The sequence below is a fragment of the Oncorhynchus mykiss genome, chromosome 29 (assembly GCF_057628025.1).
Source record: "Oncorhynchus mykiss isolate SJ-2025 chromosome 29, ASM5762802v1, whole genome shotgun sequence".
NCBI classification, from domain to species: Eukaryota; Metazoa; Chordata; class Actinopteri; order Salmoniformes; family Salmonidae; genus Oncorhynchus; species Oncorhynchus mykiss.
The window spans coordinates 14,023,685-14,046,380 of record NC_143050.1 but is presented as its reverse complement, the minus strand read 5'-3'; the positions used below and the strand labels follow the sequence as shown (position 1 = coordinate 14,046,380).

The 22,696-nt window shown below is 45.1% G+C and overlaps 1 protein-coding gene across 1 annotated transcript; it reads left to right on the top strand.

The window, feature by feature from the left end:
- Nucleotides 1–231: 231 nt before the first annotated feature.
- On the top strand, nt 232–18,391 carry pacs1a (phosphofurin acidic cluster sorting protein 1a). Its single transcript, XM_036968093.2, has 23 exons — nt 232–804; nt 4,224–4,311; nt 5,044–5,133; nt 5,280–5,405; nt 5,605–5,749; nt 6,393–6,484; nt 6,772–6,855; nt 6,958–7,175; nt 7,276–7,369; nt 8,103–8,180; nt 10,460–10,596; nt 11,126–11,261; nt 11,452–11,556; nt 11,690–11,796; nt 11,934–12,088; nt 12,431–12,541; nt 12,758–12,866; nt 12,951–12,993; nt 13,184–13,226; nt 13,675–13,807; nt 13,943–14,181; nt 17,394–17,513; nt 17,607–18,391. The coding sequence occupies exons 1-23, from the start codon at nt 650–652 to the stop codon at nt 17,723–17,725; spliced, it is 2,727 nt and encodes a 908-aa protein (XP_036823988.2). The 5' UTR covers nt 232–649; the 3' UTR covers nt 17,726–18,391.
- Nucleotides 18,392–22,696: the final 4,305 nt, after the last annotated feature.

Genomic DNA, 22,696 nt, shown 5'->3' with positions numbered 1-22,696 from the left:
ATGTTGGCTATCTCAACCTTATAAGCAATAGATATCATAAAAAGATTTGTAGGTTTCTATTGGGTGAAACCTTGTTTTATTAAAATTACATGAAACATCGAATGTCTTATAAGATGTCTACGGGGTCATAATGAGCATTGTAAGATGTAGGCTATAATTATCAACGAGTAGGATACACTGATGTTCCAATTGGGATGACTCTGCTGGTATCATGCCTCCTCTCCTTTCCTTAGTGTGTGTGGCAGCTCTGAGACGCTGGCGTTACAATAATAGCTCTCTATGCGGGCGTGTGTGAGAGAGAGAACGCACGCACGCAAACCATATGCACCTGCTCTGACGCCCTAACTCTCACATTAATATTATTGAGAAGAACTGTTGCCAGGACTGGAGTGCATCTTTAACGAGAGGCGTAGCTATTCAGTTGTGCTCCCCGGAGAAGAAATTTCCGCTTCCTGCTATGAAAAACATCGAACTTTTGACCTAATCGCATCAAATGTGGACTGCAGAACAGAAAAACAAACAAGAAGTAATGGAATTCTGTATATGAAAGCGCAATTTAAAGCATCCGAGTGTGCTGAAAATATCGGTATGCACAATTCGGGAAACTGAATGAAAGGTATTTTTCTTCCACATCTAAAACACCTTCAATATGTCGGAGAGAGGGGGTCTCCCGCGGATTGGGTGCACGCCATCTCCACATATGCAGCCGTCCAAGACAGTAACTATCTCCCCGAACCGTCCGGTTCAAATGAACCTGTATGCAACCTGGGAAATTGATCGCTCATCTCCAAGCTGTGTGCCCAGGTATGACCGTCTAAAAACTTGGCGTTTTGAAGTGCCCTGATAACATCTGATTCTGACAGTCAAGGTTTTCAATCGTAATCGGATGACATTATTATAAAGAAGTTGCTACATAGCATCGGCTTCTGCGGTCAGACGTAGTCTAGGTATACCGTTGAATCAGTGGGACGAAGTCACCTGTTTCCCCACCACGAGAGAAGTTATGTAGACCTAGGTAGAATACAAGTTCAACAAATTAATGCGTTCATGAAAATAACATCAAATAATAATATTATTCAAGTTAAAATAACAGCAGAGGCCTATTTCTGTATTTGATTTGGAATAATGCAACTTGCAGTGCTGCAATTGACTGTAAATATGAATATTCAGGTGACTTGCCTGCCTAAATAAAATAAAAACGACTGCAAAGTGTAGTAGTCACATTGATACAATTAGCGGGTTGTGGTAGGCTGCTGGTAGTGAATATTAGGGAGTGTCTTTTAAAGGGGAAATCCTAAATTCAAACCATAATAAAGTGAACACCCCACCATTGTTTTGGAAAACAGTAGAGGGATGGGGCTCAAGTTCATAGACCGCTATGGATGCAAGGACTTATCATCCATGAGAACAAAATGATAGGTTTAACTCTGCTTTGAGGCTATATAGTGTTAGTTCACAATTACATTGTTTACAAACAATAGGATAAGCAGGCTTATATTTTGGGTTCTGATAGAATATGACAGTTGAGATAAGCTCATGAGGTATTTGAGTTATTCTTCAACACAAGACTCAATGGGTTTATACTGTGCAGTGCATTTGGAAAGTATTCAGCCCCCTTGACATTTTTCACATTTTGTTACATTACAGCCTAATTCTAAAATTGATGAGGGAATTTTTTAAAATGAATCTACACACAATACCCCATAATGACATAGCAAAAATGTTTTTTAGAAATGTTTGCTAATTTTATTACAAAAAAATACCTTACTTACCAAAGTATTCAGACCCTTTGCTATGAGACTCGAAATTGAGCTCAGGTGCATCCTGTTCCCATTTATCATCCTTGAGATGTTTCTACAACTTGATTGGAGTCCACCTGTGGTAAATTTAAATTGATTGGATATGATTTGGAAACACACACACACCTGTCTATATAAGGTCCCTCCAGATGACAGTGCATGTCAGAGCAAAAACCAAGCCATGAGGTCGAAGGAAATGCTAGACAGGATTGTGTCAAGGCATAGATCTGTGGAAAGGTACCAAACAATTTCTGCAGCATTGAAGGTCTCCAAGAACACAGTGGCCTCCATCATTCTTAAATGGAAGAAGTTCGGAACCACCTAGACTCTTCCTAGAGCTGACCGCCCAGCAAAACTGAGCAATCGGGGGAGAAGGGCCTTGGTCAGGGAGGTGACCAAGAACCCGATGGTCACTCCGACAGAGCTCCAGAGTTCCTCTGTGGAGATGGGAGAACCTTACAGAAGGACAACCATCTCTGCAGCACTGCACTATTCAGGCCTTTATGGTAGAGTGGTTAGATGGAAGCCACTCCTCAGTAAAAGGCAAATGACAGCCTGCTTGGAGTTCGCCAAAAGGCACCTAAAGGATTCTCAGACCACGAGAAACAAGATTCTCTGGTCGGATGAAACCAAGATTGAACACTTTGGCCTGAATGCCAAGTGTCACGTCTGGAGGAAAACTGGCACCATCCCTACTGTTAAGTATGGTGCTGGCAGCATCATGCTGTGGGGATGTTTTTCAGCGGGAGGGACTGGGATACTAGTCAGAATAGAGGGAAAGATGAACAGAGCAAAGTACAGAGAGATCCTTGATGAAAATCTGCTCCAGAGCGCTCAGGACTTCAGACTGGGGCGAAGGTTCACCTTCCAACAGGAGTTATGACCCTAAGCACACAGCCAAGACAACACAGGAGTGGCTTCGGGACAAGTCTCGGGACAAGTCTCTGAATGTCCTTGAGTGGCCCAACCCGAGCCCGGACATCTCTGGAGAGACCTGAAAATAGCTGTGCAGCTACGCTCCCCATCCAACCACACAGAGCTTGAGAGGATCTGCAGAGAAGAATGGGAGAAACTCCCCAAATACAGGTGTTCCAAGCTTCATACCCAAGAACACTTGAGGCTGTAATCGCTGCCAAAGGTGCTTCAACAAAGTACTGAGTAAAGGGTCTGAATACTTATTTAAATGCGATTTATTTTTAATAAATTAGCAAACATTTCTAAACCTGTTTTTGCTTTGTCATTATGGGGTATTGTGTGTAGATTGATGAGAGAAAAAAATTATTGAATCCATTTTAGAGTAGGGCTGTAATGTAACCAAGTGTGGAAAAAGTCAAGGGGTCTGAATGCACTGTATATCATTGATTTAAAAGACTAGAAATGTATATAGAAGTGGCAGATCGACCCTTTTTAAAGGAAGAGAACATTCAACTGTATAATGAAAAACAATGTTTGGAGGATCATGAAGAAGGAGTCCAAGATCTTAACTGACCAGGATGTAAAGGCTCCAAATCAACATATCCCTGAGCAGTTGGGCAGGCAGGGTGCCATAGACAGCTGCTCCTAAACCCCACAGGAAGACAACATGCTGTCAGAATAAATAATTATACAGCACATACTGAGTAGAAGCAACATAAACGATTGGCTAATTATTACTTCTTCCTACATGTATACGCCTACAGACTGTTGCTAAGCAGAGCCTACTCGTCCATTACGACGTCTAACAAATGATTTAAATGTTACCAATGCTACACATTTTTCTGATACTGCTTTTTGTCTTGTAGCAATAGAGAAGAGGGGTTAGGAGTGGGGGTGGTGTGTGGACTGTAGACGGACCCCTCTGAAGGGTCAAGGCTGCCTGCGGGGTTGCTCTCTGGCAGGGAAAATGGAGAGAGGATGTGCGTGGATTTGAAGAAGAGCTGGATGAAAATGATTTTTTTCTCTTAAAATGGTCCGTACACGAAATGTTTTTCTTTCTTTCATGTATAGAACCTTGAAGCTGGGCTTTTGGCCTTGACTTGATGCTGGGGTAACTCTTGTTTCCTCCCTCTAGTTCTGATTCTCAGTAAAGTCCTTATTTAAAGGAGAATGCACCTCATCATGTGTTATCTATTTGTACAAATGCAATTAAGAAGGAGCCTGGGTGGCTTATAATCACTTTATCTATTTCTATTTAGCCTCCAGTGCCATGTCTTTGGCATGGTTTTATTAAATATATAAATTATTACCCAGACATCTCCTAACCCAATCAGCTGTTCACTGGTAACCCTCACCAGTCTCTCTGTCTCTCTCTCTCTCTCTCTCTAATGCTTTAGTGAGTAAAAAAACACGTGTCATTGTCAAAGACTAGACTGATACTTTCTTCCCTCGTGTAGTTGGTTCAGACTAAACAGATAAATATGAATATCCCCTTTTCTCCAAACCCAGGCTCTTCACTGTTACCCTGAAGAAGCTGCTGATGCTTCAGGAGCTGGACCGAGACCTAACCTCTGTTGTCATTGCAGTCAAACTCCAGGTGACCCTCTTCACATTCCCCCTTCCACAAAGTATACATAGATGTACAGTAGTAGGATGTTTTGCAGAAGTACTTTTTTTAGTGTTTATAACTCTACACAAGTGACTGGTCAGAACTTGTTGATCCATGGAGATGTATAAGGAGATGTATAAGGAGATGTATAAGGAGATGTATAAGGAGATGTATAAGGAGATGTATAAGGATGTATAAGGAGATGTATAAGGATGTATAAGGAGATGTATAAGGATGTATAAGGAGATGTATAAGGAGATGTATAAGGAGATGTATAAGGAGATGTATAAGGAGATGTATAAGGATGTATAAGGAGATGTATAAGGATGTATAAGGAGATGTATAAGGATGTATAAGGAGATGTATAAGGAGATGTATAAGGAGATGTATAAGGAGATGTATAAGGATGTATAAGGAGATGTATAAGGAGATGTATAAGGAGATGTATAAGGATGTATAAGGAGATGTATAAGGATGTATAAGGAGATGTATAAGGATGTATAAGGAGATGTATAAGGAGATGTATAAGGATGTATAAGGAGATGTATAAGGAGATGTATAAGGAGATGTATAAGGATGTATAAGGAGATGTATAAGGAGATGTATAAGGAGATGTATAAGGATGTATAAGGAGATGTATAAGGAGATGTATAAGGAGATGTATAAGGATGTATAAGGAGATGTATAAGGAGATGTATAACGTGTGGAATATCCTCTTAGGGATCAAAGCGCATTTTACGTTCCAATGAGATCCTGTTGGCATCGGCTGGACTTACTGAGACTGATCTTCAGCTGACATTCTCCTTGCAAGTGAGTTACCCTGGGGGTTTTGCACAGACAGTTATGCGTATGCAAATGGTGTGTGGACGAGAGGCAGATGCTTTTTAAAATTTCCAAAGACTATATTTCCAGTGCCTCTCTGATTCTGTCAACCTCACCATCTTTACTTCCTCCAGTATCCACATTTTTTGAAACGAGATGCCAACAGACTGCAGATCATGTTGCAGAGGAGGAAGAGGTACAAGAACCGCACCATTCTGGGCTATAAGACCCTGGCTCTGGGCCTTATCAACATGGCAGAGGTAAGAGGGCTTCACCTCACCCCAGCTGTTAGCTGCAATAATTACGATCATTGAGGCTTTTGTTTGTATAAAACGCCATCCTGCATCCTGCATCTACACTACTATCTCTTTCGTCTCTTGTCGTTTCCCCCTCTTCCCCTCTTTTATAATTGTTACCCCCCCATTGTCTCTCTCTTTTCTCCCCCCACCTCCTCCCCAGGTAATGCAGCATCCCAGTGAGGGAGCCCGTGTGTTGGCTCTCCACACCACAGTGAAGGACACGGCTGTGACTGTGGCTGAGATGAGGGTCTACTCGCTCTCCAGCCAGCCCATCGACTACGAGGTGTCCAAGGCCAAACTGTCAGGTAAGGGAGACCCAAAGGCCTTCAACATGGACCCAAGAAAGGTTTTTAACAATGGGCAATGTGCTTGTATAGAATTGTTTGTAAGTATCCACAATGTCATGTATTGAACAGTTCAACATGTAGGTACCAGTACCACACCATGGTCAGTGAGTGGAATCATCCAATCAGCCACGGCCTTACCCACGTAACACCAGGTTTAACCATCCAATCAGCCACTGCCTTACTCACGTAACACCAGGTTTAACCATCCAATCAGCCACTGCCTTACCCGCGTAACACCAGGTTTAACCATCCAATCAGCCACTGCCTTACTCACGTAACACCAGGTTTAACCATCCAATCAGCCACTGGCTTACTCACGTAACACCAGGTTTAACCATCCAATCAGCCACTGGCTTACTCACGTAACACCAGGTTTAACCATCCAATCAGCCACTGGCTTACTCACGTAACACCAGGTTTAACCCTCCAATCAGCCACTGCCTTACCCACGAAACACCAGGTTTACATACTATTCTCATCATAATGTATTCACGTCCCCTCCCCCTCATAATTTTCTCCTCCCCCTTCTTCCCCGCCCCTCATCTCCTTATCCTACACCTATACATTACGTATCTCTTCTCTGGCTCCCTGTAACTCACAGACCGCTCCCCTGACATTGACAACTACTCGGAGGAAGAGGAAGAGAGCTATTCATCAGAGCAGGACGGGAGTGATGACCCTGCTCACATCCAGGTGAGGAGGAGGGGGGATGGGTTTGGATGGAGTGTCTGTCCAGTTTGATGGGGTGTCTGTCCAGTTTGATTGGGTGTCTGTCCAGTTTGATGGGGTGTCTGTCCAGTTTGATGGGGTGTCTGTCCAGTTTGATGGGGTGCCTGTCCAGTTTGATGGGGTGCCTGTCCAGTTTGATGGGGTGCCTGTCCAGTTTGATGGGGTGCCTGTCCAGTTTGATGGGGTGCCTGTCCAGTTTGATGGGGGGCCTGTCCAGTTTGACCACTAAGTTGATCCTCCCTCTGTTTCAGTATCTGTTCGACGAAGAAGATGACATGAGGAAGAAGAAGCACAGACACAAACTCACCTCTGCAGCCTCCATCACCAGAGGTCATGTAAGCATTACGTCTACTGATCTGTCTGTCTTTGCTGTTGTGACTACCTGCCACTCTTCTAGTCACACCATTTCATATCTATGTGTTCCTTTAACCCGGCAGCCCAACATCAAGCAGAAGTTTGTGGCCTTGTTGAAGAGGTTTAAAGTGTCTGATGAGGTGGACTTTGGCCTGAAGGACGTGTCCCAAGAGCACATCCGTGATGTGGAGGAGGACCTGGATGAGCTCTATGACAGTCTAGAGATGTACAACCACAGTGACAGCGGCCCAGAGATGGAGGAGACAGACAGCATCCTCAGCACACCCAAACCCAAGCTCAGGTCATGACACACCGGACTTATCTGTAGCTAACACATGTATGTTCTCACAAACATCCACCTAACAGAACTCTGGTGACCTCTACTCTCTCTGACCCTCCAGGCCCTTCTTTGAGGGCATATCCCAGTCCAGCTCGCAGACCGAGTTTGGCAGTCTGAACAGCAGGTGCAGTCTGCCCAAAGACACCCTGAGCCCAGTGAGTACAGTTGGAGAAGAGTACAGTTGGAGCAGAGTATGAGCACAGTTGAAGCAGGGTAGAGTACAGCAGAGTAGAGCACAGTTGGAGCACGGGTACAGTTGGAGCAGAGTATGAGTACAGTTGGAGCAGAGTATGAGTACAGTTGGCGCACGGGTACAGTTGGAGCAGAGTATGAGTACAGTTGGAGCAGAGTATGAGCACAGTTGAAGCAGGGTAGAGTACAGCAGAGTAGAGCACAGTTGGAGCACGGGTACAGTTGGAGCAGAGTAGGGTATAGTACAGTTGGAGCACAGGTAGAGTAGAGCACAGGTAGAGTAGAGCACAGGTAGAGTAGAGCACAGGTAGAGTAGAGCACAGTTGGAGCACGGGTACAGTACAGTTGGAGCAGAGTAGGGTATAGTACAGTTGGAGCACAGGTAGAGTAGAGCACAGTTGGAGTAGGAGCAGAGCACGAGTAGAGTACAGTTGGAGCACAGGTAGAGTAGAGCACAGGTAGAGCACAGGTAGAGTAGAGCACAGTTGGAGCAGAGTACAGGTAGAGCAGAGTACAGGTAGAGCAGAGTACAGGTAGAGCAGAGTACAGGTAGAGTACGAGTAGAGTAGAGTAGAGTATAGCTAGAGTTGGAGTAGAGTTGGAGCAAAGTACAGTTAGCTGGTCATCTAAGTCCACTCCCAATGACCACTGTTTTCCTGCTGTCTGACCACTGTTTTCTTGCTGTCTGACTTGCAGCAAGGAGATCAGCCCCAATCAGGCAAGATGAACTGCACTCGCTCCCGCAACCTGGATGACTCTAAGACAGACACTCAGGTGAGACCATCCAACTCCCCACACACACTCTTTTTCTCTGCTCTCTTACTCTCCCTCTCTCATTGGTGTCCTGTGCATTTCAGTGTTATGTGTTGCTGTCTGTCTGTCTGTCTGTCTATTGGTTGTCTATTGGTTGTCTGTCTGGCTATCTGTTGTAGTGATGTGCAGTTCGCAAACAACTCTTTTTTTTTTTTTTTTACCGGACTCTAGTCATGATTAGTTTTTTTTGGAGTGACTTTCATTATAGTAGTTAGTTTGATTTTCTAGTTGTACAGCAGGGTTAATACACGCTTCTCCGACAGCAGCTCCAGAGACCTGCTCCTACCATCAGCTGTCTGTCATAGATGCACAGAAAAAGAGATCATGAGCATAGAGAAGAAAAATCCATGTTAAGAACTGATCATTGATCGCATGGTGCAAGAATTACTTCAAATATTTGATTATTGAATGTTATGAGGGACACAGCTTTGTAAAACCGAAACATACACAGCCTCTGCTCAACAAGAACATGAGAACGAATATTTTGGGGGGGGCTGCAATTTGCATTCCACCAAGAGTCTAGACCTTGTTTTAAATGCATCTTGAAATCATCTGATCACAAATGACAGCTCCAACAAAGCCCCCTATGGTGAACAACATGTGTACGAGCGGCTCGTATTTCATCGTAGGTGTCGAGTATGGGTCCTGTATGCTCTGAATGTTAAAACTTCTTATGGCTGGGGGCAGTATTGAGTAGCTTGGATGAATAAGGTGCCCAGAGGTTCCCAGAGTAATCTACCTGCTACTTAGTCCCAGTTGCTAATATATGCATGTTATTAGTATATTTGGATAGCAAACACTCTGAAGTTTCTAAAACTGTTTGAATGATGTATGTGAGTATAACAGAACTCATATGGCAGGAAAAAAACTGAGAAAAAATCCAACCAGGAAGTGGGAAATCTGAGGTTGGTCGATATTCAACTCATTCCCTATTGAAGATACAGTGGGATATTGGTCATGTTGCACTTCCTAAGGCTTCCACTAGATGTCAACCGTCTTTAGAAACTTGTTTGAGGCTTCTACTGTAAAGGAGGGGCTCATGCGGGCTCTTTGAGTCAGTGGTCTGGCAGAGTGCCACAAACTCGTGACGCTCGTTCACGTGAGAGGTAGCTCCCGTTCCATTGCATTTCCGAAGACAAAGGAATTCTCCGGTTGGAACATTATTGAAGATTTATGTTAAAAGCATCCTAAAGATTGATTCTATACATCGTTTGACATGTTTCTACAGACTGTAATGGAACTTTTTGACATTTCGTCTGCAACTAGTGACCGCGCTTCGTGACTTTGGATTTGATTACAAAACGTGCCAACAAAAGTAGCTATTTGGACATAAATGATGGACATTATTGAACAAAACAAACATTTATTGTGGAACTGGGATTCCTGGGAGTGTATTCGGATGAAGATCTTCAAAGGTAAGTGAATATTAAGTGAATATATAATGTTATATATAATGTTATTTCTGACTTCTGTTGACTGCACAATATGGCTGATATCTTTTCGGCTTGTTTGGGCTCTGAACTCTGTACTCAGATTATTGCATGGTGTGCTTTTTCCGTAAAGCTTTTTTGAAATCTGACACAGCGGTTGCATTAAGGAGAAGCTTATCTACAGTTCCATGTATAACACTTGTATTTTCATCAACATTTATAATGAGTATTTCTGTAAATTAATGTGGCTCTCTGTAAAATCGCTGGATGTTTTTGGAACTACTGAACATAACGTGCCAATGTATACTGAGATTGTTTTATATAAATATGAACTTTATCGAGCAAATGATACATGTATTGTGTAACATGAAGTCCTATGAGTGTCATCTGATGAAGATCATCAGAGGTTAGTGATTAATTATATTTCTGATTTTTGTGACTCCACTCTTTGGCTGGAAAAATGGCTGTGTTTTTCTGTGACTTGGCTCTGACCTAACATAATTGTTTGGGGTGCTTTCACTGTAAAGCATATTTGAAACAACAAGATTACCTTTAAAATGGTATAAGATACTTGTAAGATACTTGTATGTATGAATTTTAATTATGAGATTTCTGTTGTCTGAATTTGGCGTCCTGCACATTCACTGGCTGTTGTCATATCGATCCCGTTAACGGGATCTCAGCCCTAAGAAGTAATGACTCAAATGAACGAAATGAGTCAAAAGATCTGTTCTTTTGACTGAATGAGTTGAAAAGACCGGAGTCAGTAAAGAGCCGAACTTCCCATCACTAGTCTGTTGGTTTGTTTAGGAGCTGATTGATCCGAAGGGGTTACTGGAGACAACCGCCTGCATCACTGTCTCTGTCCCAGAGAAGCTACCCAGGACCCCGACGAGGGAACTGAGGAGCAGCAACAGTGAGAGCCACACCACCATGCCCTCCCCCAGGTCAGTCTAAAATCTCCCACATGCTTTGGTTCGCAGGCGCCTAAAACTGAACGAGTGTGCTCGCATACTCCTTTAAAATACGTTCGCCTGAAATTTTAAAAAAAAGTGTCAATAGTACTGTTTGTCCATCAAGTAATCTGTCATTCATTTCGAAGTTTTTCCAGAGGAGATCGTAGTCGCACAATTTTACATCTAACTAAGATGTTTGGTACAGTATTTCTTAATGAAAAAATGTGCATGAAAACGAGTCGTCTCGAGTTGAATGACAACAAAGACTTTATTGAAGAATCCCTACTGTTGACCATTGACTGACGGAGGGGCGTCAACTTTGGTTTCTGAAAAAAACATTGCTGGAGACCAAAACAAACAAAAACGTAACAAAATGTCATCTTAATATATGCACCAAACTGTTCCAAACTGTTTTGGATGGGAAGCATGTGGAGACACACACTACCTGTCAGTGCCACACATGCACTCCACACTTTCTGTCATAGTGTCTGTGTGGGCACTGACTGTGTGTGTGTTCCAGGTTGAATGGTGGGCACACACCCAGGCAGAGACGTGGGACGCCAATGAAGGAGAGGCGAGCGCTGTCCAAACCACTGAGCGAACGCACCAACAGCTCTGACAGCGAGAGGTCACCAGAGCTCAGCCGCACCCCACAGGTGACCCCTAACCAGAGCCAGTCCACTAGTCCGTACCCATACTCACCCTGGAGTCTTTAAGTCTTTAAATGGGGATTCTCTGTTTGCAGGGGGTGATTCTGACTGGTAGTGATTCTGTTGTGTTGATCTATTTCATTGAAGCATGTGTGCACCCAGTATTTAACTTGTGTGTGTGTGTGTGTGTTGGTAGGTGCCCAGGAAGGCTGTGTATGACCAGCTGAATCTGGTCTTCTCCTCAGACACTGCCCTACCAGACAGCCTAGTCCTGGTCAACACCAGTGATTGGCAGGGACAGGTATTCTCCATTCACTCCTTCATTTCTATCTTCAGCATTGTCCCTCACTTCTCCACTCCCTGTGGACATATTTACTTGCACATTTGTGTTAATATGTGTCTGTATGTTTGTGTCCTCTGGTAAACGTGTGCAGTATGTGTCCGAGGTGCTACTGGCCCAGAAGCAACCAGTAGTGTGTACCTGCTGTGGGGTGGAAATTCAGGCTGTCCTCACCACTCTCCTCACACGCATCCAGAAGTTGTGAGTAGCCAAAGAATCAATACCCGCCGGTTCAATTTCGACACACTTTGTGTGTGTTGAATTCATTGTGTAGTAATGGTGACCTATGATGAGCCTCTTCTATACATGTGCTCCAGTAACCTGACCCCTTCCTGCAGCTGTAACTGTAACTCGTCCACGCCGCCGCCGGTCAAGGTGGTGGTGGCAGGGGGACAGAGCTACCTGGGGGCCATCCTACACTTCTTTGTCAGTCAGCTGGCCAACAAAACATCCGATTGGCTCAGCCTCATCCACTTCCTGGTTGTCCCCCTGGGTAAGAGAGAGCGATGTTTAACACATTGCTTGGGTCTAGAAGATATGTGTGACTGCTGTGAGACACCGTATGGTACATATCTAGAGTTATGTTTATGAAATGCTTATTTATAAGCCTATTCAGGTGACGCGTAAACAAAGATTTACAAAAACACCCACTCTCATGTTCTGATAACTCCTCCTGACAGTGAGTTGCTTCACTCATTATGCCCCATGCAGCTGAAGCTCAGTACATTGTGCTGCTCAGTGCTGCAGTACAGTGGGCTGCTCAGTGCTGCAGTACTGAGAGGGTTGGGTGTATGAACCGTGACTCACTGTGTGGCTACCTCTACTCTGCCTCCAGGCTGTCACCCTGTAGCCAAGCACCTGGCCTCCCTGGACCCTCGCTACAGTTCTGTGTTCCTGGACAATGCCTGGAAAGATCTGTTCAGCGGCCTGGAGCCCCCTCGCTCCAGTAAATCTCTCTCTTTGTCTCTCTCTCTCTCTGCACAATACTTGTCCTACTGAGCTGGTAGTCTTCAAGCATGTGCCTTTGGGAACTTGATCAACATATCAATTAGACTAGAAAACAAGTGCAAGCTGCCCCACATCTTCTTTAGCTTGGGGACAGTTGAGATCCAGTCAGGCTTGCTCTCAGCCTTACTGTCTGTTCCCCACCCGTCGGCTCCAGCTGCAGACGGAGTGGACGTGGCAGCAAGGATCAGGCAGTACATCAGCAGCGTCTCTGTCACACACCAGTTACCTATCGCTGAGGCCATGCTCACCTGCGAGAACAAGAGGTGGGTGGACTTATATGTACTTATATGACCTTAATGTTAACCAGGAATAACATATTTTATTGGCCATTATTTTCACCCTGCCAGATATGACGAAGACTCTTACCAGAAGTTTGTTCCCTTCGTTGGGGTAAGTAAATCAGTACTGATGGTTTTCGGCGATACTGATGTTGAGACAGTCTATTTTGCAAATAATGCCTGTAGCCTGAATTTTTATTTAAGCAATGTAAAGCAACAGATAAGGGATATCCAAAATATTCTCAAGTCATCCCTGGAGTGGTAGGCTGATTCTAACTAACTGGTCCCTGTGTGTGAGACAGGTGGTGAAAGTAGGGTTGATTGAACCGACTCTGGCGTATTCAGGTGGGTTCATATTTCTGGACTACCTATTTAAGTAATAAGGCCTGAAGGCCAATATACCACGGCTAAGGGCTGTTCTTACACACAACACAACGCGTCGTCCCTGGATACAGTCCTTAGCCGTGGTATATTGGCCATATACCACAAACCCCTGAGGTGCCTTATTGCTATTAGAAACTGGTTACCAATGTAATTAGAGCAGTAAAAATAAATGTTTTGTCATACCCGTGGTATACAGTCTGATATACCACGGCTGTCAGCCAATCAGCACTCAGGGCTCGAACCACCCAGTTTATAATGTCTGTTAATGTTTAACTTTCTCTCCTGACTGTCTCTCCTGACTGTCTCTCCTGACTGTCTCTCCTGACTGTCTCTCCTGACTGTCTCTCCTGACTGTCTCTCCTGACTGTCCCTGGGCAGTTTTAAGAACCGTGTTGATTTGGGCCTACAGGTGGAGACACTGAGGAGGCTGTTAGTGTTAGCTTGGCTGTTCCCTCTACCTCCCCACAATCTCATGGATCTCCCACAGGGATGCCCAGAGAGGCTGCCACACCCCCATCTCCCTCCCTGAGCAGCGGACTGGTGTAAGACAACCACAGCATACAACAGTCAGACATGAACAGTTCCTTACCATCCCTGCTGTTAAACCCACGTTTTTAGTACATTGTTGAACAAGAGTTGTTTCTTACACTCTCTGCCTCTCGCTCTCTCTCAACCAGGAGCCCTAATATGTCCCATGGGGTGGACACCATTGGGCTGACGGTGGATTATTGGGTAGCAACATGCTCAGAGCGGAAGAAGGATGGGGAGCGGTGTGACAAGGGCTCCAAGAACACGCTGAAGAGTGCCTTCTGCTCCCTACAGGTCAGCAGGCTGCCAGGAGGGGGCTCCACTGAGAACCATCCCCAGGCCAACACCATGGCCATGACCATGGTCACCAAGGAGAAGAACAAGAAAGGTGAGGAGAACGGCTGGACTAGGGGTAGGGAAATAGCGGACTGTCCACCACATGCAGTTTGTCCAAATCAAATTTTATTTGTCACATACACATGGTTAGCAGATGTTCCGACAATGCAGTAATAACCAATGAGTAATCTAACCTAACAATTTCACAACAAATACCTTATACACACAAGTGTGAAGGGGTGAAGAATATGTACATAAAAATATATGAATGACTGATGATACAGAACGGCATAGGCAAGATGCAGTAGATGGTATCGAGTACAGTATATACAGTGGGGAGAACAAGTATTTGATACACTGCCGATTTTGCAGGTTTTCCTACTTACAAAGCATGTAGAGGTCTGTAATTTGTATCATTGGTACACTTCAACTGTGAGAGACGGAATCTAAACATCCAGAAAATCACATTGTATGATTTTTAAGTAATTAATTTGCATTTTATTGCATGACATAAGTATTTGATACATCAGAAAAGCAGAACTTAATATTTGATACAGAAACCTTTGTTTGCAATTACAGAGATCATACATTTCCTGTAGTTCTTGACCAGGTTTGCACACACTGCAGCAGGGATTTTGGCCCATTCCTCCATACAAACCTTCTCCAGATCCTTCAGGTTTCGGGGCTGTCGCTGGGCAATACGGACTTTCAGCTCCCTCCAAAGATGTTCTATTTGGTTCAGGTCTGGAGACTGGCTAGACCACTCCAGGACCTTGAGATGCTTCTAACGGAGCCACTCGCCCTGGCTGTGTGTTTCGGGTCGTTGTCATGCTGGAAGACCCAGCCACGACCCATCTTCAATGCTCTTACTGAGGGAAGGAGGTTGTTGGCCAAGATCTCACGATACATGGCCCCATCCATCCTCCCCTCAATACGGCGCAGTCGTCCTGTCCCCTTTGCAGAAAAGCATCCCCAAAGAATGATGTTTCCACCTCCATGTTTCACGGTTGGGATGGTGTTCTTGGGGTTGTACTCATCCTTCTTCTTCCTCCAAACACGGCGAGTGGAGTTTAGTCCAAAAAGCTCTATTTTTGTCTCATCAGACCACATGACCTTCTCCCATTCCTCCTCTGGATCATCCAGATGGTCATTGGAAAACTTCATACGGGCCTGGACATGCACTGGCTTGAGCAGGGGGACCTTTGCGTGCGCTGGAGGATTTTAATCCATGATGGCGTAGTGTGTTACTAATGGTTTTCTTTGAGACTGTGGTCCCAGCGCTCTTCAGGTCATTGACCAGGTCCTGCCGTGTAGTTCTGGGCTGATTCCTCACCTTCCTCATGATCATTGATGCCCCACGAGGTGAGATCTTGCATGGATACCCAGACCGAGGGTGATTGACCGTCATCTTGAACTTCTTCCATTTTCTAATAATTGCGCCAACAGTTGTTGCCTTCTCACCAAGCTGCTTGCCTATTGTCCTGTAGCCCATCCCAGCCTTGTGCAGGTCTACAATTTTATCCCGGATGTCCTTACACAGCTCTCTGGTCTTGGCCATTGTGGAGAGGTTGGAGTCTGTTTGATTGAGTGTGTGGACAGGTGTCTTTTATACAGGTAACGAGTTCAAACAGGTGCAGTGAATACAGGTAATGAATGAGTGGAGAACAGGAGGACTTCTTAAAGAAAAACTAACAGGTGTGTGAGAGCCGGAATTCTTACTGGTTGGTAGGTGATCAAATACCTATGTCATGCAATAAAATGCTAATTATTTACTTAAAAATCATACAATGTGATTTTCTGGATTTTTTGGGGAAACACTGACGATTTTGCAGGTTATCAAATACTTGTTCTCCCCACTGTACATCTGAGATGAGTAATGTAGGGTATGTAAACATTATATAAAGTGGCATTGTTTAAAGTGGCTAGTGATACATTTTTACATCATTTTTTCATTATTAAAGTGGCTGGAGTTGAGTCAGTATTTTGGCAGTAGACACTCAATGTTAGTGGTGGCTGTTTAACAGTCTGATGGCCTTGCGATAGAAACTGTTTTTCAGTCTCTCGGTCCCTGCTTTGATGCACCTGGGTGGTGTAGGTGTCCTGGAGGGCAGGTAGTTTGCCCCCGGTGATGCGTTGTGCAGACCTCACTACCCTCTGGATAGCCTTACGGTTGTGGGCAGAGCAGTTGCCGTACCAGGTGGTGATACAACCCGACAGGATGCTCTCGATTGTGCATCTGTAAAAGTTTGAGTGCTTTTGGTGACAAGCCAAATTTCTTCAGCCTCCTGAGGGTGGACCATTTCAGTTTGTCCATGATGTGTACGCCGAGGAACTTAAAACTTACTACCCTCTCCACTACTGTCCCATTGATGTGGATAGGGGGGTGCTCCCTCTGCTGTTTCCTGAAGTCCACGATCATCTCCTTTGTTTTGTTGACATTGAGTGTGAGGTTATTTTCCTGACACCACACTCCGAGGGCCCTCACCTCCTCCCTGTAGGCAGTCTCGTCGTTGTTGGTAATCGAGCCTACCACTGTAGTGTCGTCTGCAAACATGATGATTGAGTTGGAGGCGTGCATGGCCACACAGTCATGGGTGAACAAGGAGTACAGGAGAGGGCTCAGAACGCACCCTTGTGGGGCCCCAGTGTTGAGGATCAGCAGGGTGGAGATGTTGTTACCTACCCTCACCACCTGGGGGCGGCCGCCAGGAAGTCCAGTACCCAGTTGCACAGGGTGGGGTCGAGACCCAGGGTCTCGAGCTTGATGACGAGTTTGGAAGGTACTATGGTGTTAAATGCTGAGCTGTAGTCGATGAACAGCATTCTCACATAGGTATTCCTCTTGTCCAGATGGGTTAGGGCAGTGTGCAGTGTGGTTGCGATTGCGTCGTCTGTGGACCTATTGGGGCGGTAAGCAAATTGGAGTGGGTCTAGGTTGTCAGGTAGCGTGGAGGTGATATGGTCCTTGACTAGTCTCTCAAAGCACTTCATGATGACGGAAGTGAGTGCTATGGGGCGGTAGTTGTTTAGCTCAGTTACCTTAGCTTTCTTGAGAACAGGAACAATGGTGGCCCTCTTGAAGCATGTGGGAACAGCAGACTGGGATAAGGATTGATTGAATATGTCCGTAAACACACCAGCACCTTATGTAGTGTAGAAAATGTAATAACTAACTACAATGAGAACCTTGCAATTGATACATGCTCCCCCCCCCCCCCCCCCCCCCCCCCCCCCCCCGTGTGTTAATGTCTTCCATATCCACAGTCTCCACCATATTCCTGGGCAAGAAGCCCAAAGAGAGGGATGTAGACTGTAAAAGCCAGGTGGTTGAGGGCATCACCAGACTCATCTGTTCTACCAAGCAGCAGCAGACCAGCCTAAAAGGTACGCTGAACCCATCTAGGGTCAGCTTCAACATGATTGGTTGTTTTTAGGTGCTTGTAGATGGGAGTCGTGGAACTATTGGTTATTTTTCAGTGTCTGTTGACGGTGTGGAGTGGACCGATGTCAAGTTCTTCCAGCTGGCTGCCCAGTGGCCCACCCATGTGAAGTACCTGCCAGTGGGTCTGTTTGGTTACAACAAGACCGCCACCTAGAGGCCAACCCAGACAAGACCGCCACCTAGAGGCCAACCCAGACAAGGATTATTGTTACAGGACCAAGGAGAGTTGTTACAGGACCAAGGAGAGTTGTTACAGGACCAAGGAGAGTTGTTACAGGACCAAGGAGAGTTGTTACAGGACCAAGGAGAGTTGTTACAGGACCAAGGAGAGTTGTTACAAAATGACATGGATTGACGCCACTAAGAAGAGGCCATAATCTCTGTTATTTGATGCTGGAGGGATGAGGAGTTTCTCTTCTTCCTCTTGCCATGATCCTAATAGTTGGACCTGTTTTCAGAAAGCCTTACTTTCTATATTGATTCATAATTTTTCTGTGAGATACTTTTTTGTGTGTGTGGCACAAGCGTGTGTGTGAGCACCCTAAACTCTTGTGAATTTATGTGCATATAGGCATGGGTTGTCATAGAAACAAACACTTGAAACACTACAGAAATCTAAAATATTTAGTCTACTTCAAAGCTTGTGGTGGTCAAACACGTATTTTTATAATGGTACATGTACTATAGTGTGAGCGCTGCAGATGTCCTTTTGTTACTGATATGCTTGAAATGGAGCTTCGGTGTCATCCATCATTTTGAGGTAATCTTAAAAAAATATTGACATGTCCTTTTGACCTGAAGAAATAAATGATCACAACTTATACACTTGTTTTCCTATTGTTTCTTGGACTATTGTTTAACGATGACTCATTGTGAGAGATGGAAGACTGTCTAGTCATTTAAAGCTTAAAAGTTGGAAACTTGCAAGGAGTTCAAGACAAGGAATTATGACTAATCACGTCAATAAATCAAATGCATCCTTGTATCTACTAGTCGAAAACGTGTCTGATGACAAGTGGGTCTTACTTACACTGTGGTCGAGGACACGGATGGGGTCAGATGATATCTTCAGAGCCAAACACCTCATGCTCTTGTTGAAGCCTTGTACCAGAGGCAATCCCATGACCTTTCCTTTCCACGTTATCTTCAGAAGACTGAGGGGGTGGGCTCGTTTAAAAAAATAATAATAATTTTTAAACCGGTAAGATTCAAACTACTACCAAGGATCAATGTCAAGTATCTGTTAAAGAGGAATGAGTACTGCAAAAGAGGCAGAGAAGTGTGTACGATGCATGGGTTGGGAAAATGGAAGCTATTGTATAGGTGGGAGATTATGGGCAAGCATTGAATGACCGCAACTAACAGTAAGTACAGTAAGAGTAAGAACCAGGAGAACATGAAAACAGTTGTGCTCAAACACTTTATTCAGTTGAGATGCCTATCACTAAATATCACTCTGCATCTCCATCTGTACATTTCTCCAACTTTCTGCTACTCACAACCAGACCATTCCACATGCTATTTGGCATGCATATGACACTAACGTGAAGAATTGAGCATTATCTCATTGTCCCTCTTTATCCCATATGTTCTAATATGGTAATGTTCTACCAGATGCTGAACCTCTCAACTTACACCCTCTCCTACAGCCTGCTCTATTCTTCTCCACAGTTGGATTTGACCAGTGGAGGAAGAACAATATCTAATGTAGTACTTCATCATTTAGTCTCCTCTAGCCTCAGTTCCCCCCCACACTGTCTTGGCCAGAACACACTAATACATTCATTTAGTCTCCTAGCCTCAGTTCCCCCCCACACTGTCTTGGCCAGAACACACTAATACATTAATTTATTCTCCTCTAGCCTCAGTTCCCCCCACGATGTCTTGGCCAGAACACACTAATACATTAATTTAGTCTCCTCTAGCCTCAGTTCCCCCCCACGCTGTCTTGGCCAGAACACACTAATACATTAATTTAGTCTCCTCTAGCCTCAGTTCCCCCCACGATGTCTTGGCCAGAACACACTAATACATTAATTTAGTCTCCTCTAGCCTCAGTTCCCCCCCACGCTGTCTTGGCCAGAACACACTAATACATTAATTTAGTCTCCTCTAGCCTCAGTTCCCCCCACGATGTCTTGGCCAGAACACACTAATACATTCATTCAGTCTCCTCTAGACTCAGTTCCCCCCCCACGCTGTCTTGGCCAGAACACACTAATACATTAATTTAGTCTCCTCTAGCCTCAGTTCCCCCCCACGCTGTCTTGGCCAGAACACACTAATACATTCATTTAGTCTCCTCTAGCCTCAGTTCCCCCCCCCCCCCACGCTGTCTTGGCCAGAACACTCTAATACATTCCGGACGATACCCCAAGATACTTTACATCTACAAGTAGTGAAATTTGATTTAGTGACTTGACCCCAAAACCTGACATTTGACAGCGATGATCACACTGCTCAGTAGACAAGAGAGTTGGGGGGAACTAGTGACATAAAATAGATGGCATCTGCAACATTCACAATCAGCAACATCTGACACCAAATTCCTTCCCCAAGTACTATTTGTATTTTATTTTTCCAAAACAAATGTCGCCTGAGTGGGTATGAGAGGTAGGCTTTGCTCCTTGTGCCCTAATCAATGAGAATAAAAAGCACTTTTTAAAAGTCCTGATACGAGTGCTTTAGCTTAACTACTTTTCAGTGTAGTGGAACTAGTGACCTTGTTTGACCTTATTGGGTCAAACATTGCAAATCATAAACTGCAGACAGTGATGCATATAAATTCAGCAAAAAAATAGACGTCCCTTTTTCAGGACCCTGTCTTTCAAAGATAACTGGTAAAAATCCAAATAACTTCACAGATCTTCATTGTAAAGGGTTTAAACACTGTTTCCCATGTTTGTTCAATGAACCATAAACAATTAATGAACATGCACCTGCGGAACAGTCGTTAAGACACTAACAGCTTACAGACCGTGGGCAATTAAGGTCACAGAAAATTTAGGACACTAAAAGAGGCCTTTCTACTGACTGGAAAAACACCAAAATAAAGATGCCCAGGGTCCCTGCTCATCTGAGTGAACGTGCATTAGGCATGCTGCAAGGAGGCATGAGGACTGCAGATGTGGCCAGGGCAATAAATTGAAATGTCCGTACTGTGAAATGCCTAAGACAGTGCGCCTAGGACAGCTGATCGTCCTCGCAGTGGCAGACCACATGTAACAACACCTGCACAGGATCGGTACATCTGAACCTCACACCTGCGGAACAGGTACAGGATGGCAACAACAACTGCCCGAGTTCCACCAAGAATGCTCCATCAGTACTCAGACTGTCCGCAATAGGCTGACAGAGGCTGGACTGAGGACTTGTAGGCCTGCTGTAAGGCAGGTCCTCACCAGACATCACCAGCAACAACGTCGCCTATGGGCACAAACCCAACGTCGCCGAACCAGACAGGACTGGCAAAAAGTGCTCTTCACTGACGAGTCACGGTTTTGTCTCGCCAGGGGTGATGGTCGGATTAGCATTAGTCGTCGAAGGAATGAGCGTTACACCAAGGCTTGTACTCTGGAGCGGGATCGATTTGGAGGTGGAAGGTCCATCATGGTCTGGGGCGATGTGTCACAGCATCATCGGACTGAGCTTGTTGTCATTGCAGGCAATCTCAACGCTGTGCATTACATTGAAGACATCCTCCTCCCTCATGTGCTACCCTTCCTGCAGGCTCATCCTGACATTACCCTCCAGCATGACAACGCCACCAGCCATATTGCTCTTTCTGTGCGTGATTCCCTGCAAGACAGGAATGTCAGTGTTCTGCATCTCAATCCCATTGAGCACATCTGGGACCTGTTGGATCGGAGGGTGAGGGTTAGTGCCATTCAAATCAAATCAAATGTATATATAAAGCCCTTTTTACATCAGCTGATATCTCAAAGTGCTGTATAGAAACCCAGCCTAAAACCCCAAACAGCAAGCAATGTAGATGTAGAAGCACGGTGGCTAGGAAAAACTCCCTAGAAAGGCCAAAACCTAGGAAGAAACCTAGAGTGGAACCAGGCTATGAGGTGGCCAGTCCTCTTCTGGCTGTGCCGGGTGGAGATTATAACAGAACATGGCCAAGATGTTCAAATGTTCATAGATGACCAGCATGGTCAAATAATAATAATCACAGAAGTTGTCGAGGGTGCAGCAAGTCAGCACCTCCGGAGTAAATGTCAGTTGGCTTTTAATAGCCGATCATTAGGAGTATCTCTACCGCTCCTGCTGTCTCTAGAGAGTTGAAAACAGCAGGTCTGGGACAGGTAGCACGTCCGGTGAACAGGTCAGGGTTCCATAGCCGCAGGCAGAACAGTTGAAACTGGAGCAGCAGCACGGCCAGGTGGACTGGGGACAGCAAGGAGTCATCATGCCAGGTAGTCATGAGGCATGGTCCTAGGGCTCAGGTCCTCCGAGAGAGAGAAAGAAAGAGAGAATTAGAGAGAGCATACTTAAATTCACACAGGACACCAGATAAGACAGGAGAAGTACTCCAGATATAACAGACTGACCCTAGCCCCCCGACACATAAACTACTGCAGCATAAATACTGGAGGCTGAGACAGGAGGGGTCAGGAGACACTGTGGCCCCATTCGATGATACCCCCGGACAGGGCCAAACAGGAAGGATATAACCCCATTAGCTTTGCCAAAGCACAGCCCCCACACCACTAGAGGGATATCTTCAACCACCAACTTACCGTCCTGAGACAAGGCCGAGTATAGCCCACAAAGATCTCCGCCACGGCACAACCCAAGGGGGGAACCAACCCAGACAGGAAGATCACGTTAGTGACTCAACCCACTCAAGTGACACACCCCTCCTAGGGACGGCATGAAAGAGCACCAGTAAACCAGTGACTCAGCCCCTGTAATAGGGTTAGAGGCAGAGAATCCCAGTAGAGAGAGTGAACTGGCCAGGAAGGGACAGCAAGGGCGGTTCGTTGCTCCAGAGCCTTTTTGTTCACCTTCACACTCCTGGGCCAGACTACACTCAATCATATGACCCACTGAAGAGATGAGTCTTCAGTAAAGACTTAAAGGTTGAGACCGAGTTTGCGTCTCTCACATGGGTCGGCAG